The sequence below is a fragment of the Canis lupus genome, chromosome 21 (assembly GCF_003254725.2).
Source record: "Canis lupus dingo isolate Sandy chromosome 21, ASM325472v2, whole genome shotgun sequence".
NCBI classification, from domain to species: domain Eukaryota; kingdom Metazoa; phylum Chordata; class Mammalia; order Carnivora; family Canidae; genus Canis; species Canis lupus.
The window spans coordinates 28,566,837-28,581,270 of NC_064263.1; the positions used below are offsets into that span (position 1 = coordinate 28,566,837).

General features: G+C 36.2%; 2 protein-coding genes across 2 annotated transcripts; both read right to left on the minus strand.

The window, feature by feature from the left end:
- Nucleotides 1-2,495: 2,495 nt before the first annotated feature.
- Nucleotides 2,496-3,428, minus strand: LOC112667889 (olfactory receptor 51B2-like). The gene has a single exon (XM_025459949.1). It carries the CDS (start codon nucleotides 3,426-3,428, stop codon nucleotides 2,496-2,498), a length of 933 nt encoding a protein of 310 aa, XP_025315734.1.
- A 6,978-nt stretch (nucleotides 3,429-10,406) lies between these two features.
- LOC112667890 (olfactory receptor 51B5-like) lies at nucleotides 10,407-11,345 on the minus strand. The gene has a single exon (XM_025459950.1). It carries the CDS (start codon nucleotides 11,343-11,345, stop codon nucleotides 10,407-10,409), a length of 939 nt encoding a protein of 312 aa, XP_025315735.1.
- Between the last annotated feature and the right edge of the window lie 3,089 nt (nucleotides 11,346-14,434).

Sequence of the window (14,434 nt, forward strand, 5' to 3'; positions counted from 1 at the left end):
ACCTCAGCTAGGATTCCCTCTGTGCAAGCCTCTGGAAAACTTTCTTACGTGCTTCTCTTGATTGTATCTAACATCAGAAAGGAAGAGTCACCCCATATTTCTGTTCCTGGCACTCACCTACTCCAGTCTGTAATAGGGACTTATTCCTGACGAGATGTTGTCAGTAGGGTGGCATAGAAGTATATGGAAGAAAGATTCTATGACTTAGAAAGAGGAGAAGTTGACTGAAAGTGGTAGATTAAGGAGAGAGAACAGTGGAAGATGATATGTGTATCTCTTCGTAACTATGTATTTCATCATATGAAAGAATCATCATATATTTAGTGATTTCCTACTGGCTGAATATTCTTCCCTCCTATTTTAGTGTTGACAGGTCATAATTTTCAGATGTCCAGCTTTGCCAATACAATGATATTAAAATAATTAACAGGACATATGAGTGCCAATAGTATGCATTTTGTTTTTCCTAATTGATAGATAATTGAGGCTCAGAGATTAAATGACTTGTTCAAGATCACAAAGGTTGCAAGCAAAAGAGGCAAGAGTAGACATACTTTTTTCTTCCAAGACACATTGTTTCTATCATACTGTGCTTTTTTATTTTTTACAAATTTTCCATATTCCTAAAAATAAATTGATGCAAGTAAATTAGATATATTCAAAGGTATAATATGATTACAGCTTTAGTTCTTTAAATGTAATAGTATGTTCCATATGTCTAGAAATACTCTATCCATTTAATCTGGGGAAGTTTGAGAACAGAGTACATATTATAAAAAGCAGAATGTAATTTTATAAATAATAAGACACTATAGTAAAACTGATAACTACATTCATACGAAATCTTAAATTTTCAAGATGCTTTTGCATGTATATATATAGATACATGATAAAAAATAAATATCATATCTGTTATACCTTCTTTAAATAGGAATTACCTTTGAATTCATTTCTATGTATTACTTTACTAGTGACTTATGTTAGACTTACGTATGCCACCATTGCCTTGACTTTCTTAAATGTATCTTTTCACTTTTAAGTTCTTGTTGTGTATTCTCTTATTTTTAATTTTTAAACTGCATGAACTACACAATTGACACAAGTCAATTGATCTATTATTCATTTCTAGGTATTACTCTACTGAGTAATTCAAGCAATTGATCTATTATTCTCTTATCTCTCATAGAATCAATTGGGGAAAACCTAACTAAAGTGTAAAAAATGCTAAGTGAATTAAGAATGGGAGTAAACAGCGATGGAAGATCTAAACTGTTGGTTTCCATAGAATATTTTAAAATAACCATTTTCACTGGAGAATTAAATCCCTTTACAAGAGGATAATAGGAAGTCACTCCAACAATCCTGTTAGACATAGGGATATGAAGTTCCTTCTCCAGTTAAAAGGGAAAAAAAGAAAAAGAAAAAGTCATGGGCTAATTATTGATTGAATATATTAGCATTATATTTGCCAACATGTTTTCTATAATTTTGCTGAATATACATCATTCTCCCTAGCCCTCTTTACCTTTGATGAATTAATAAAACAGAGCTTTTCTTCCTATATTGCTGGTGTACCAATTCTCATAGTGTTTACCCCTGCATGGAATAAATTCATGGGAGGTCCTGAGAGAATTTTCCTTAAATATCTTATGTGTTTCAAGTCCATACAATTACAATATTTCCTGGAAATGTTTTATTTCACTACCCTCAATCCAGAAAAAGACAAAATGTTGCCCCTGTGTATCTATTAGAATGTTTCTTTGACTAGTATCACTTTTTAATTGAGCATATGTCAAGGTTACAAACTGTAGAACACAAAACAAAACCTCAGGCATGGAAGAAATGGAACTCTATTTTATTGTGTGGTTTGAAGGCCTCATCCCATAAGTTTGAAGACACCAGATATCATCAACTCAGACCCTTCTCATTAATCTATGGCAGGCATGCTATACTGGAATCTGCTAGGATCCAAGTTCTTGTTTGGCCTTGGGTGGTATTGGCAGCAAGCCCTCTCTTGATCTGAATATCTTATTCTCATTTATTTTTGCTCCACTCTAGTGCAATGCAATACTAGTAGAGTTGTCTAAGACCCTCTGTCATCTCTGATGCACTCTCAGGCACTCAAAAAATTTTAACTGTATTCCACAAAATACCAGAGAACTCTTGCAAACTATCTCATTGCCCTCTCAATGTATAGAGTCTGCAGCCATTTCAAATATTACTGGTCTCAGGTAACTATGAAGACAGTTCTGGCAGATGAGAAATGACAGTATATAAGCAAACCAACCCACCAAACAGAGCAACAAGGCTATGGTCAATGTCCCTGGGAATGTAATGGGAGCAAGGGGCTAAGAATCAGGACAATGAGCTATGTCTTTTAAGTGACATAAGAAAGTCAGTCCTTTTGATTGTAAGCCACATTAGCTTCATACAGCCCATTCTCCCAAGAAACTTATCCCATAGTGGGGAGATACCACAAGGTAAATAGATCAGAATCAAATTCTATGGAAAGAGAGAAGGTGATTGATACCATTCCTTATCTGCTTTGTCTTAATACTATAGATTATTGGATTCATAAATGGAGGGAATAGGAAATATATATAGCTCATGATAATATGAACTATATGAGGCACATATTTCCCAAATCGATGAATGAGAGTCAGCCCAGTAACAGTGACATAAAAAACCAGAACACAGCTAATGTGGGAGACACAAGTGTTTAGAGCCTTAGCCCGCTCCTTACCTGAGGCAATTCCCATGATAGTATTAAGGATTAAAATATAAGAGATAAGAATAAGTATAGAGTCCAAGAAACCAGTTAATGAGACCAGGACTATAGGATAGATTCTATTAAAGGTGATGTCGGCACAGGCCAGTTTGATCACATCCTGGTGTAAGCAGAAAGCATGGGAGAGGACATGGGATTTGCAGTAGGGGAATCCAGAGAGAGTGATGATTATAGGAACAATGAGGATAAATCCCCTCATTAGAATCCCCAGACCTATCTTCACCACCTTAGCATTAGTGAGAATGGAAGTGTATCTCAGGGGGTTGCGGATGGCAATAAAACGATCATAGGCCATAATGAGCAAGACTCCAGACTCTACAATAGAGAGTGAATGGATTAGATAGGCCTGAAAGTAGCAGGCTTCATGGCTGATGGCCCTATGATCAAGCCATAGAACACCAAGCACAGTAGGCATCGTTGTCAAAGTCACTCCAAGGTCTGTGGCTGCCAATATCGCCAAAAAGTAGTACATTGGCTCATGGAGAGTGTGGTCTTCTCTGATAAGGAAGAGGAGGGTACCATTGCTGAGGAGTATGGAGACATAAATGACAAAGAAGGAGATCGAGATCCAAGGATGAAATATCTCCAGACCTGGGAAGCCAGTCAGTAGAAAAGGGGCAGCACTGATGTTGGGCCACATGGTGGATCCCTGAGAAGAAACAAAAAACCTCTCTCTAGACCAGAATTGTTCAGTAGAAATATAATTTAATCCATGTACATGATTTTTTTCAAATTTTAATATTGAATTTTATTTAATCCACTGTATCTAAAATATAGTCCATCTGTACCTTTATCCATCTCTAGTTCTGTCATATAGTTTCTTCTCTCAATTGTGAACATATTTTATATGGTAGGAAAGAAGTCAGTCCTTCCATTCTGGATCAACCATTCATATTATGTTCATTGATTCATCAAATAGGAATTGATGATACCTACATAAATGAAGAACTTGACTTGGCATTAAAGACACAGACTTCATGGTCTTGTCACAAAAAAAATATGCTCTCTTGGGGTGATACTATATTTACCTGAGTTGTAGTTCACATTATAATACTTTGTATGGATAAGTATGTTATGCAAGCCCACAGGACCAACACATTAAAAAGCCCCAAAGAGAGGTTCCTAAACTCTGTCCAGGTACCTCCTAACCTTTCGGGACTGCTAATATTACTAAACTTTGTGGAACTTACAACTTTCTGCTCCAAGGAAGCATTACATTTGACGCTGAAGACAGCAGATGAAAGCTTAGAAGTGACTTTTTTCAACTTCTAAATTTTACCTAGGGACAATCATATCTATCTCACTAAAATGAAATGAGCTAACAAGACATGAAAAGACAGGGTGGACCAAATCTAATCACATGACCCTTGAGAGCAAAAATTTTTCACTAGTGATGGAAAATTTAGACTAGCGGTGGAATGAGAACCCAAGATGTTTCAAAGTTTGAGAAAAACTTGACAGATAGTTACTAGTTTGAAGACGTAGGGAGCCACATTAGAAAGGATTCAGGCAGCCTCTAGGAGCAGACAGACAGTTCCAGCTGACAGCCTGCAAAAAAAAAAAAGTAGGGATGTCATGCTTAGTGCCATAAGGAAACACATTCTGCCAACAAGGTGAATTTGTTTGGATATATATTATTTTATGTAGCTAAGTCCCACATGTCTCTTCTGCATCACCCAGGCTCTTGCACAAAACTTAATGAAAACTATTTTGCCTTTTACATTTTATTACCAGTCCCTCAGACCTAAGGGCTCTAATTAACTCATTCCAATGAAAACATGGGTATTTTCAATCCAATGCTAACATTTCTTTCTTTATTGACTGTTATATGAATGTGTCAGTCTTCCTGGAAGCAATGATAGATTTTGACATAGATCATCAGATCACTAACGAAACTTCAATGGTCTTATTTTTAACACAGTGATACGTTAATTGGCTAGTAGGCTGAAAGTTTAAACTGATTTATGTATTGACATTGACTTCAAATACTACTTAAAAAAAAAAACAAATACTACTTACTTATACACTAATTGGCTAATGTGTAAGCTGACTGATGGAAGCACAGCCTTTTCCCAAACAAATGTCCAGTTAAGAGTCACCAATAACTCACCAACACCCTGCATATGTGGTCATCATCAGGCTCCCCAGACTCCGATTTTTTCTCACTGGTGGAAATTCTTGACCAGGCCTGACTGTATCTTACCCCCAGTGGAACTCTTACACTGTGATCATTCCCAAGCCTTAAAGGAACAGCAAATTTTAAAGGTAGGTATTATGGTAAGAACATACACAGTTTTGTCCTATAACTGAGAATTAGTCATATTATGGAAGGCAAGAGGCAGAAGGAAGAGAAAAGAGAGGACAGAAAGGTAACATAGGAATATATGAGAGAAAGAAAACTGAACATTGAGAATAGCACCAAGAGAAGGAAAAGATGTGATATCAAAACCTGTATGTGTCATGATGACCTTGCCCTGCACCTGTACTCCCAACATTAGTCTCTCTTCTTCTTCTTGCCTCTTCCAAAGAATATTCTTATTATAGGAAAAATATTCTTATAGCCCTAGACTAATAAGAAAGTTTAGGTAGCAAGCTGGATCTTTTGATTATTCATACATGCACCCATGACTTAAAACGAAAACAAAAGAAGACAAAACTGCATTACGTATCTCTGAGAGTCAGTATTTCCTAGAGAGTTGAACCTTTATGCTGCAAACTGTTACAATGGGCACAGCCCATGGTTACACATAGCTTTCTTCACTTCTCTATTCACCATCTTGCAATATCTACATGAAGGAAGAGGAGTCCAAAAAGAGCAGTTGTCTTCAATTTCTTCTCTACAATCTCCTTCCCATCCTTTCATGCTTAAAGAGCCTTACCTGGGACACCAGGAATTAAGGGGAGAGGTAATTGTGGTCTTGATATATAGAACCTAATGCAAATGTTATCTTTGAAACTGCTAATAGGATCAATTGGTGAAATAATTTATATAGAAAAATGCTTCCCTAGGGTTCCTTTGGCTGTTGGATAATTAGGCTTCTGTGTTATCTTCTTCTGGCCTCCTCTGGGGAAGAAGGGCCCCCAGAGCTGTGTCCTTTAACTCCACATTACACAGATAGCAGAATTGTAGCTCCATCTAGAAGATGGAAGTCATGCTGTTAAACCACCTTTGTCCTTCCTGAGCCCCATCTGAACAGAGAAGATACCATCAAAACTGCATTTGACTTTGTCATTCCTAAATCTGGGAGCAAGTAATCTAGCCAAGTTTAGATAATTGATAATTATCTGACATTGATAATTCTCTGACATTTACCTTCCTTTGGTTTCAAATGAGATCACTTATTACACTATTTTTTTACACTATTTTATACATGCATTCTTAAAGTGATTTTATCTCACAAATAAGTCCAATTACTGATAAATTCTTTCAAGTAGTGAGTTTATATATTTCTCTTAGTAAGTCTTATCCAGAGATCATATTCTTGCATTTGGAACAATACAAGTAAAAAAATCTTCTTTTACTTTAAGTAATAATGAAGTGAAGTAGTGGACATGGAGATGGTGTTCTTTCTATTGTTTACTTCTTCTGATATTTATATTTGAGTAGAAAGGACTGTACTCACATTCTGGCATAGATAAGAATCTGATGAACTCTCTTGTCCTATCTTAGCTTAGACTTTCCTTTCTCTGAAAAATTCTTTGTCACGGTGACTTGATTTGGGAGAGCCATATTTTGAATTTAAAGTGAAGTAACAAAAAAAAAAGAAAAAAAATAAAGTGAAGTAACGTAATCCACATGACTTCAAGCTTTCCTTCTGTTTCATCAGTAGGAAGATTTACCCTCTTGTCCACAGAGCTCCCCACCCCTGTGTGTAATTCCATTCCTGAAAGGATCACTTTTTCTAGAACAGAAAGAAGGCCATTTGCTTCAAGATGCCCCAGTCAGGAGAATTTCTCACACGAGGCATAGGAGAAGTCACTGGAAAATGGGAGCAGCTGTTAACCCATATGAACCAACACTCCAAGCAGCTGGGTTTGCCGGCTCGGGGAGGAGGTGGGTGGGTACCATTTCCTTAAGTGGCCATTATGGCTCTGCCATTCATGTGTTTTCCAAACTTTATTCATTCCTTTAATATCTCCGACAATACTGTCCGTGAAAGTATAGAATCACAGTAGCATAATCCCCCAGATTTGGAAGGACCTCTCATCTCATGTAATGAAAGCCTTTCTTTGATGTTGTGTTTCGTGACAAGGGTCTTACAGTCAGTGTCTGTCTCCTTCCGGGTTACAGAGCTCTATCTTCATGAGAATATGTGTTTTGAAGATATTCAGACAGCTTTATTAATAAAAAATATCTTACTTTTCCAGTTAAAATATTCTCTTGTGGCCTTACCCACCATTCCCTGGCAATGGATCTGAGTTCTGATATCACACAATTTAAGTCCTATTCCTATCCTATCATATTTGTGACATATATGAAGATAACATCCAGGCATTCTAAATACCTTCACTAAAGATTCAGAGAATTCTTTTCCCTGGGAGCTTTTTGCTACCCTGTGTTGATGTCACCAGCCTTCTTTTTTCTATGGCATTCAATTCTAGTACCTGTCAGCTTTTAGCATTCCATCCTCTTCTATGTAGATCCCATCTTTTAAATTTTTCCTCTAAAGGGTCCATCTCATCTTACCCATTTTTTATGGTGTTTCTTTACTATTATTGCAACTTTGTCTAGCAATAGAAGTATAGGGACATAAACTTCTAAATGTCCTTTAAAAATAAATTTTGTCTATGAGGTTATTCATAACAATGATACTTTATGAGATTTAGGCTATTAAATAAAAGTTGATTGACATTCTTTAATTGGATATAGAGACCCCTGGGTCCTTTAAGCATTTCTAATAGCTCTGAATATCTAACTTATTTTAACCTAATAAGTATCTTTAAATATATCTCCTTTCATTTACCCTATAAAAGTCTGCATCTCCTGAGAAAGAATTCAGCAATTATTTGTTAATTAACTGAATGAAATCCATGAGCCTTTCACTTGTACTTATTTTATATTTGGAAGAGGACTTTTTAGATCATATTATGGGTTTTCAATGTACCTCTGATATTTCTAATTCTCTTTCTGATCATTTTTAAGACTGAATTTTGTCTTTCATCAAGAGGAACTCATGATCAGCCTTTCATTTCCTAACTCAAATTCAATATCCTTATGGTAGGTTATCCTTTAAATTAAAGCTTATGCTATATACTTATAATATTCTTTGGAAGAGTGAGGATGATACTTGCAAAGGCTTTTTCCTAATATATATTATTCTTATAAACCTTAGCTCTCCTATAATTACATGCTGATTATTCATTTCAGTAGGCTATAGTGAGTTGAGTTTATTTATCATGAAGTCCTCCAATAGTAACTCTGCCCAAGTTCTTTTTTTTTTCAAGTGTTCAATGATGATAAGTTAAATTTCAGACTTCATAAACTTGTCTGATGGAGATTCACTTATGGGTTGGTGCATTGGTCCAACCAACCACTTCGAAGTCCACCTTGTTTATGAATACAAAACATATTTTCAGTGCTTCCTGAGATATACTGTTGCAAATAGGTAACTTTGAGTACCCTGTATTTTACAACAGATACACTTGTATGTTATCTACAGGAAACTCTAAATTTTATGACACCCAAGGAAATGATGTGCTTTGTAAAATAGATTTTTAAAAGAAGTAAATATCTAGGTGGATTGCAGTCCTTTGTAATTCTTTTTTTTTTTTTTTTTTTTTTTTTTGTAATTCTTTTGTATAGATTAACAGAGGGATTCCTTTAATCTCTTCCCTGGTATCTTCATTTCTTTTTTTACCCTATAATTCTCCTTTCAATGAATTTTTTCCTCAATTATTTGCAAATAAGAGATGAATTTCCTAAACAAGGGCAGTCACTTCATTAATCATTGACCAAATGGTCATCCAGGATTGCTTCCTGTCATTTTTTAGCTTTGATTTACTGTATTTTGGGGAAATGGACAATGGGAAATAGAATGTCACTTATCATCTCACACACACTCACATAGACATTTTAGTATTCAAGGTATGTTACTTGGACATCATCAAGTGATAAGGATGAAAAAAGTGCTTTCTTTTTTCTTAACTGACAGTTGCTCTTTTTTTAATAAGCTCAGTCCTTTCACAATTAAATCTCTTGATGAAATAAGAAAAAGATGAGAGTTGAAGGTTTTCTTGTGCTGGATTCCTTGTAAGCAAAACCTGAGACAGAAATTCAGATGTACACAATTTATTAATGAATCTTCTCAAGAGATAAGAAGCAAGAAAAAACAGAATAGGGAGGGAAAGGGGATAATAAGCAAGGACACAGTCCCTGTTGGAGTTGAGTTTTAAAAGGGAAAAAGTTGTTATTTGCACATGGTCTTCTTCCTGGGGAAGAGGGGCCATAATCTTGGTGAAGTAGTTCTAATTGACTTAAGAATAATAACCTGAAGGAAGCAGCAAATGTGAGCGATGAGCAGCTAACACTCACAGAAGCAAGAAGTAGGTACACAGTTCTTTAAAGTGATCTGGACAAAGTACCAATTACATCAATAGCACCTTCTATGTATTTCTTCTCCTGGCTTATCACCTCTTTCTTTCTTTGCCCTAATTGAGATGTAATAAAGACACAGCCTCCATCCTTGGAAGCTATTTTGATTTGAGTTGCAATCCCTTCCCCGTTCGTCAGAAAGTTTTAATCAAAATGTGGAAATCTATTCTTACAGTCCCTCAAGCTTTGTTCATAGTAAAAAGAGGGAGAAGAAATCATCTTTTCTACTTAGACTACTTAGCCACTGGTAGATGTTCTGGAGATGGTACCAAAATCAGAGCTAATGATGGAGTCATAGGATGAGAATAAGGGAAAATATGGAAAGAAGTACTGAGTAACAGAGTAATAGACTATGTCTATTTCCTTTCTTTTATCCATGGTTCCTCTTATCACAAACTGTTTTTCATAAGTAGGTCCTGCCTTGGAATAAATATAAGCTTATAGTTCTTGAGACAAACTCATGATCATTTTATGGAGAGAGGAGGAATCAATGATACGTTTGGGATAACAAGTGATTACAATACTGAGTGAGAAAAATTCAGACATCTTTACAAGAAAATTCTAGAACATCAGTCATCAAACATACAGGTTCCCACAATTAGTATTAATATCTGTGGGGAAATTCATGAAAGTTAGATTGGATTGGATATAAACAGACCAAACTTTATTTTTTGCAAACCAATTATTATTTTATATCCTTATAACTCTGTTCCTATCCACCACCTTTCTAATCCCAAAGAAATATATTTTAGATACATTATAGACACACCTAAACAGCTAGTGTATTATCACAAAAACTGGGTGGCAAACAGAGATATCCAGTATGCAAATTTTTCTTTAAAAAATGCACAAACTACATTAGACCAAAGACCTAAACTTAGATAAGGTAGGACAACTTGTAGCTCTACTTTGACAATTATTTTACCAAGAGAATCTTATCATGTGTGTTTGATATGAGACTTTTTCACTACTCTGCCAAAACCCAGAGTACTCATATTCTGTATGAGGGACTGTGATGGTCAGATATCATACTTTGATTCTATGGGTAGTGAAAAGGCGAAAAATGCCAATCTGGATCTGCTTGGTCTTGACACTATAGATTATAGGATTCATTAATGGAGGGAAAATAAAATATATGTAGCTCATAGTAAGGTGAACAATATGTGGAACCTGCTTTCCAAACCGATGAATCAGAGACAGTCCAATCACTGTGACATAGAAAACCAGGACACAGCAGATATGGGAGACACAGGTGTTGAGGGTCTTGGCCCTCTCTTCTTTGGAGGCAATACTCAGGACTCTCTTGAGTATCAACACATAGGAGATGAGGATAATCAGAGAATCCAGCACAAATATCAAGACTACAAGCACAACTGGATATAGGCGATTGAAGGTGGTATCAGCACAGGCCAGTTTGATGACGTCCTGGTGAAGGCAGAATGCATGTGAGAGGATGTGGGAATGGCAATAGGGAAAAAAGTAAAGGGGTAAGATTGGAGGAACAACAGATATAAACCCCCTCATCAGAACTCCTAGCCCAATTTTCAGCACTTGATTATTAGTGAGTATAGAGCTATATCTAAGGGGGTTGCAAATGGCAATAAAACGATCATAGGCCATAGCAAGCAAAACACCAGATTCTACAAAGGCAAGTGAGTGTATAAAGTAGGCTTGAGAAAAACAGGCTACTTTTCCAATCTCCCTGTGATCCAACCAGAGGACTCCCAACACTGTAGGCATTGTGGTCAAGGTCAGCCCTAGGTCTGTGGCTGCCAGCATGGCCAGGAAGTAGTACATGGGCTCATGAAGATTGTGATCTTCCTTAATGAGAAGAAGGAGAGTGCTGTTGCCTAAAAGGATAGAGACGTAGATGAAAAAGAAGGGTGTGGAAATCCAGTGGTGAACTGCCTCCAAGCCTGGAAAACCAGTCAAAAGGAAGGAACTGGAACTGCTGTTGGGCCACATGTTGGGTTTATCCAGGAGAGATTTCCTTTTTTCCTGTTATTACCACTGAAATGCAGCTCCACTTTCAAGGTATCACTCCAAGTATATCGTCTCAGAATTCTCTCTTAAAGGTAATAATGACATTGATATAAGCCATGGTTTCTCAAAATGTATTATTAAAACATCTTGTATCTTGTTTTTAGTTTGGGGGAGTTTTTTTAGAGAGTGAGAGAGGGAGAGGGAGAGATAGAATCCTCAGCCAAAATCAACAGTCGGATGCTTAACTGACCAAGCCACCCAGGTGTTCCAGTTATTTTCTGTGTTCTCAACTGCATATTCTAGGAACCATCTCCTTCTTACTTCCCAATTAAATCCCTGGTGTTTCATATGGTCATATGTATTCTAATAAGCTCCCCAGCAAATTTCTGATACACACTACACATAGAAACCATTTCCATCAACTATACCAACTTCACAGAAGAATCCATATTTGGAGGATTTCAGGGAACTCAACCCTAACCTAACTATACTTGCCTTCACAAGTGATTCCTAACCCACATTATCCTGCATATGTAGGATTTCTCTGAATTCTCAATAAAAGTCCCAGGTGTCTAAGAGAAAAAAAATATGGAAAGAAAAGCTGTACCACTATCACCATAGCTAAGGAGTAGACAGATAGGAAGAAGAGGCACTTTACTTCCCTACTCCATGGATTAGTGATGGGAAGACAAACATGATGTGCTTATTAACCTCCTCCTGGACACTATAGAACTACTCACTGTTCATTACAATAGCCTAGACTAACTGGAAGTTAGATGATTATGGACCCTGGAGCTGGAATAAATGCTTAGGCCAGCCAAAGATATGGCTCATGATTGACTTTATCCTTCAGTGTTTTAAAAAAAATTATCTTATTTCCATGTCATTTCTTTTTCTTTCCCTATTACTTTTCTGTAGACCCACTATCACAACTCCCTAGAACTTGATTTCTGTTTTTTCAAGTTCTCCATTTGTATTTAAATATCCATCTTCTTGATCTCCTTCTTTTATAACCAGCCATACACTTCTGAACCTGTCCCAAGAAATAATAAATGAGAGCCCTATTGTTGCTTACACAGAATTGCCTGTTGGCAGAGGGAAGAGGTATGTCCTTGAAAAAGGTTTCCACATCTCTTCTGCCACTAGATTATGGACTACTTGAATATAGAAACCATGTTTTATTTGCCTTGCTCAATACCTAGTGAAGTACCTAACATGTTATGTTTTACACACACCCATTACATCTATACATCAACTATATGTTAATACATGTATACATGCATACATGTACATATAAACCTGCATGTACATATCTACATATACACACCTACATTTAGACATTTATACATATATATATTAATTCACCCAATATGTTTTGAGCATCCACTGTGTGATAAACATGACATTTTAAGTACTGGAATTAAATGCTAATAAGACAAAGTCACTGATCTTATAAGGCATACATTAAGTTAGAAAATAAATAAACATTTAGGTAAATAGAAATGCAATTATAAAATAAAAAAAGCACTATTTAATAGAGATTGATGGGGATGGTATTGCATAAATTTAGTAATTTGGATGACCTGGGACTATATCTCTGAGGAGGTGCCATTTGAGCCAAGACTTGAAAAACAATGAGAGCTCGTCATAAGTAGATCTGGAGAAAGACTGTTCCATTTAGAGGAGGAAATTAGCATGTCTGGAGCTTGGTGAGCAAACAAGAGACAGACAATAGGTACCATCAGAGACCCAGGCAGTGGTGAGGTCTCACAGGGTATTATGGATAACACTGGAATTTTGTTTTACCACAAATGTGATAAAAACACATTGGGGAATTTTCTTTTTTTTTTTCTTTTTAAAGATTTTATTTATTTATTCATGAGAGACAGACAGAGAGAGACAGAGACAGAGAGAGAGAGAGACAGAGAAGCATAGACATAGGCAGAGAGAGAAGCAGGCTCCATGCAGGGAGCTCGACATGGGACTCGATCTTGGGACTCAATCCTGGGACTCCAGGATCATACCCTAAGCCAAAGGCAGACACTTAACTGCTGATCCACCCAGGCGTCCCAACATTGGGAAATTAAAAATTCTTCAGGGCCTAGTGACCTACTGAAATTTGCATTTTTAAATTATCACTGGGACTACTTTGTGACTAATAGATAATCAAGCAAGGTCAAAGAAAGTATTTAGAAACAAAATAATCTAACTGAGGATGGTAATTTTGACTAGGAGGACAGTAAAAATAAAATTTAAACAGATAAAGATACTTTTTTTTTTTAGGTAGTACCAAGTTTTGCTGATATATTGTTAATCGGAATAAGGGAAAACAAAATGAGATTGGTTTATTTCTTTATCTGTGTGATTTTTGGCTTCAGCAAATAGGAGGATGGTACAATCATTTTCTCAAAAGGGGAAGTTTGAAAGATATATATATTTACTAATGAGGAAATCAAGAGTTATCAGTAAATATGGCTGGATTAGAGCAAATGGATGTCCTATTTTTTCTTCTTGTTACATACCAGAAAAGATTATTCAAGCTGTTTTTTTTTTTTTTTTTTGCTAAGTTAAAAAATATATTCTCACTCACGTATGCTTCTTTGAAGATATTTTGCCAGTGGAAGCCACCACCCTTAAGATGCTCTCAAAGAAAACGATGTACCTGTGTAGATGAAATCAAACTCCAAGTTTCTAGCATTGAAAAGGTGCCAGACAACTGAACATAAGGCAATGATTTAGCCCTTTTGACCTGACACTAAGTGACAAAAAATTTACAGAATTATTTCTCATCGCCCATACTCTATCTTCAGGATTAAGATACATAAATTTAGTGTTTATTGGAAATATGATGAATATTCTTTATTCTGCAGTCACTGGATAGAACGATAATCCCACATAATCATTCCTCTTCTTATGTGTTCTAAATACAGCTTCATTACCCCTCCTTCTCTGACTCTTAAGCAATGATCTGTAACCCAAAGTCCTAATGCAATTTGTGAAGAATTCTCTCTATATGAGAATATGTAACACAGGAATAAATCATGATAGAGAAACCTACCCAAAGCGGAGAG

What these genes read in the sequence shown, in the direction of transcription:
- LOC112667890 (XM_025459950.1), bottom strand. Translation starts at nt 11,345, where the DNA reads ATGTGGCCCAACAGCAGTTCCAGTTCCTTCCTTTTGACTGGTTTTCCA.
- LOC112667889 (XM_025459949.1), bottom strand. Translation starts at nt 3,428, where the DNA reads ATGTGGCCCAACATCAGTGCTGCCCCTTTTCTACTGACTGGCTTCCCA.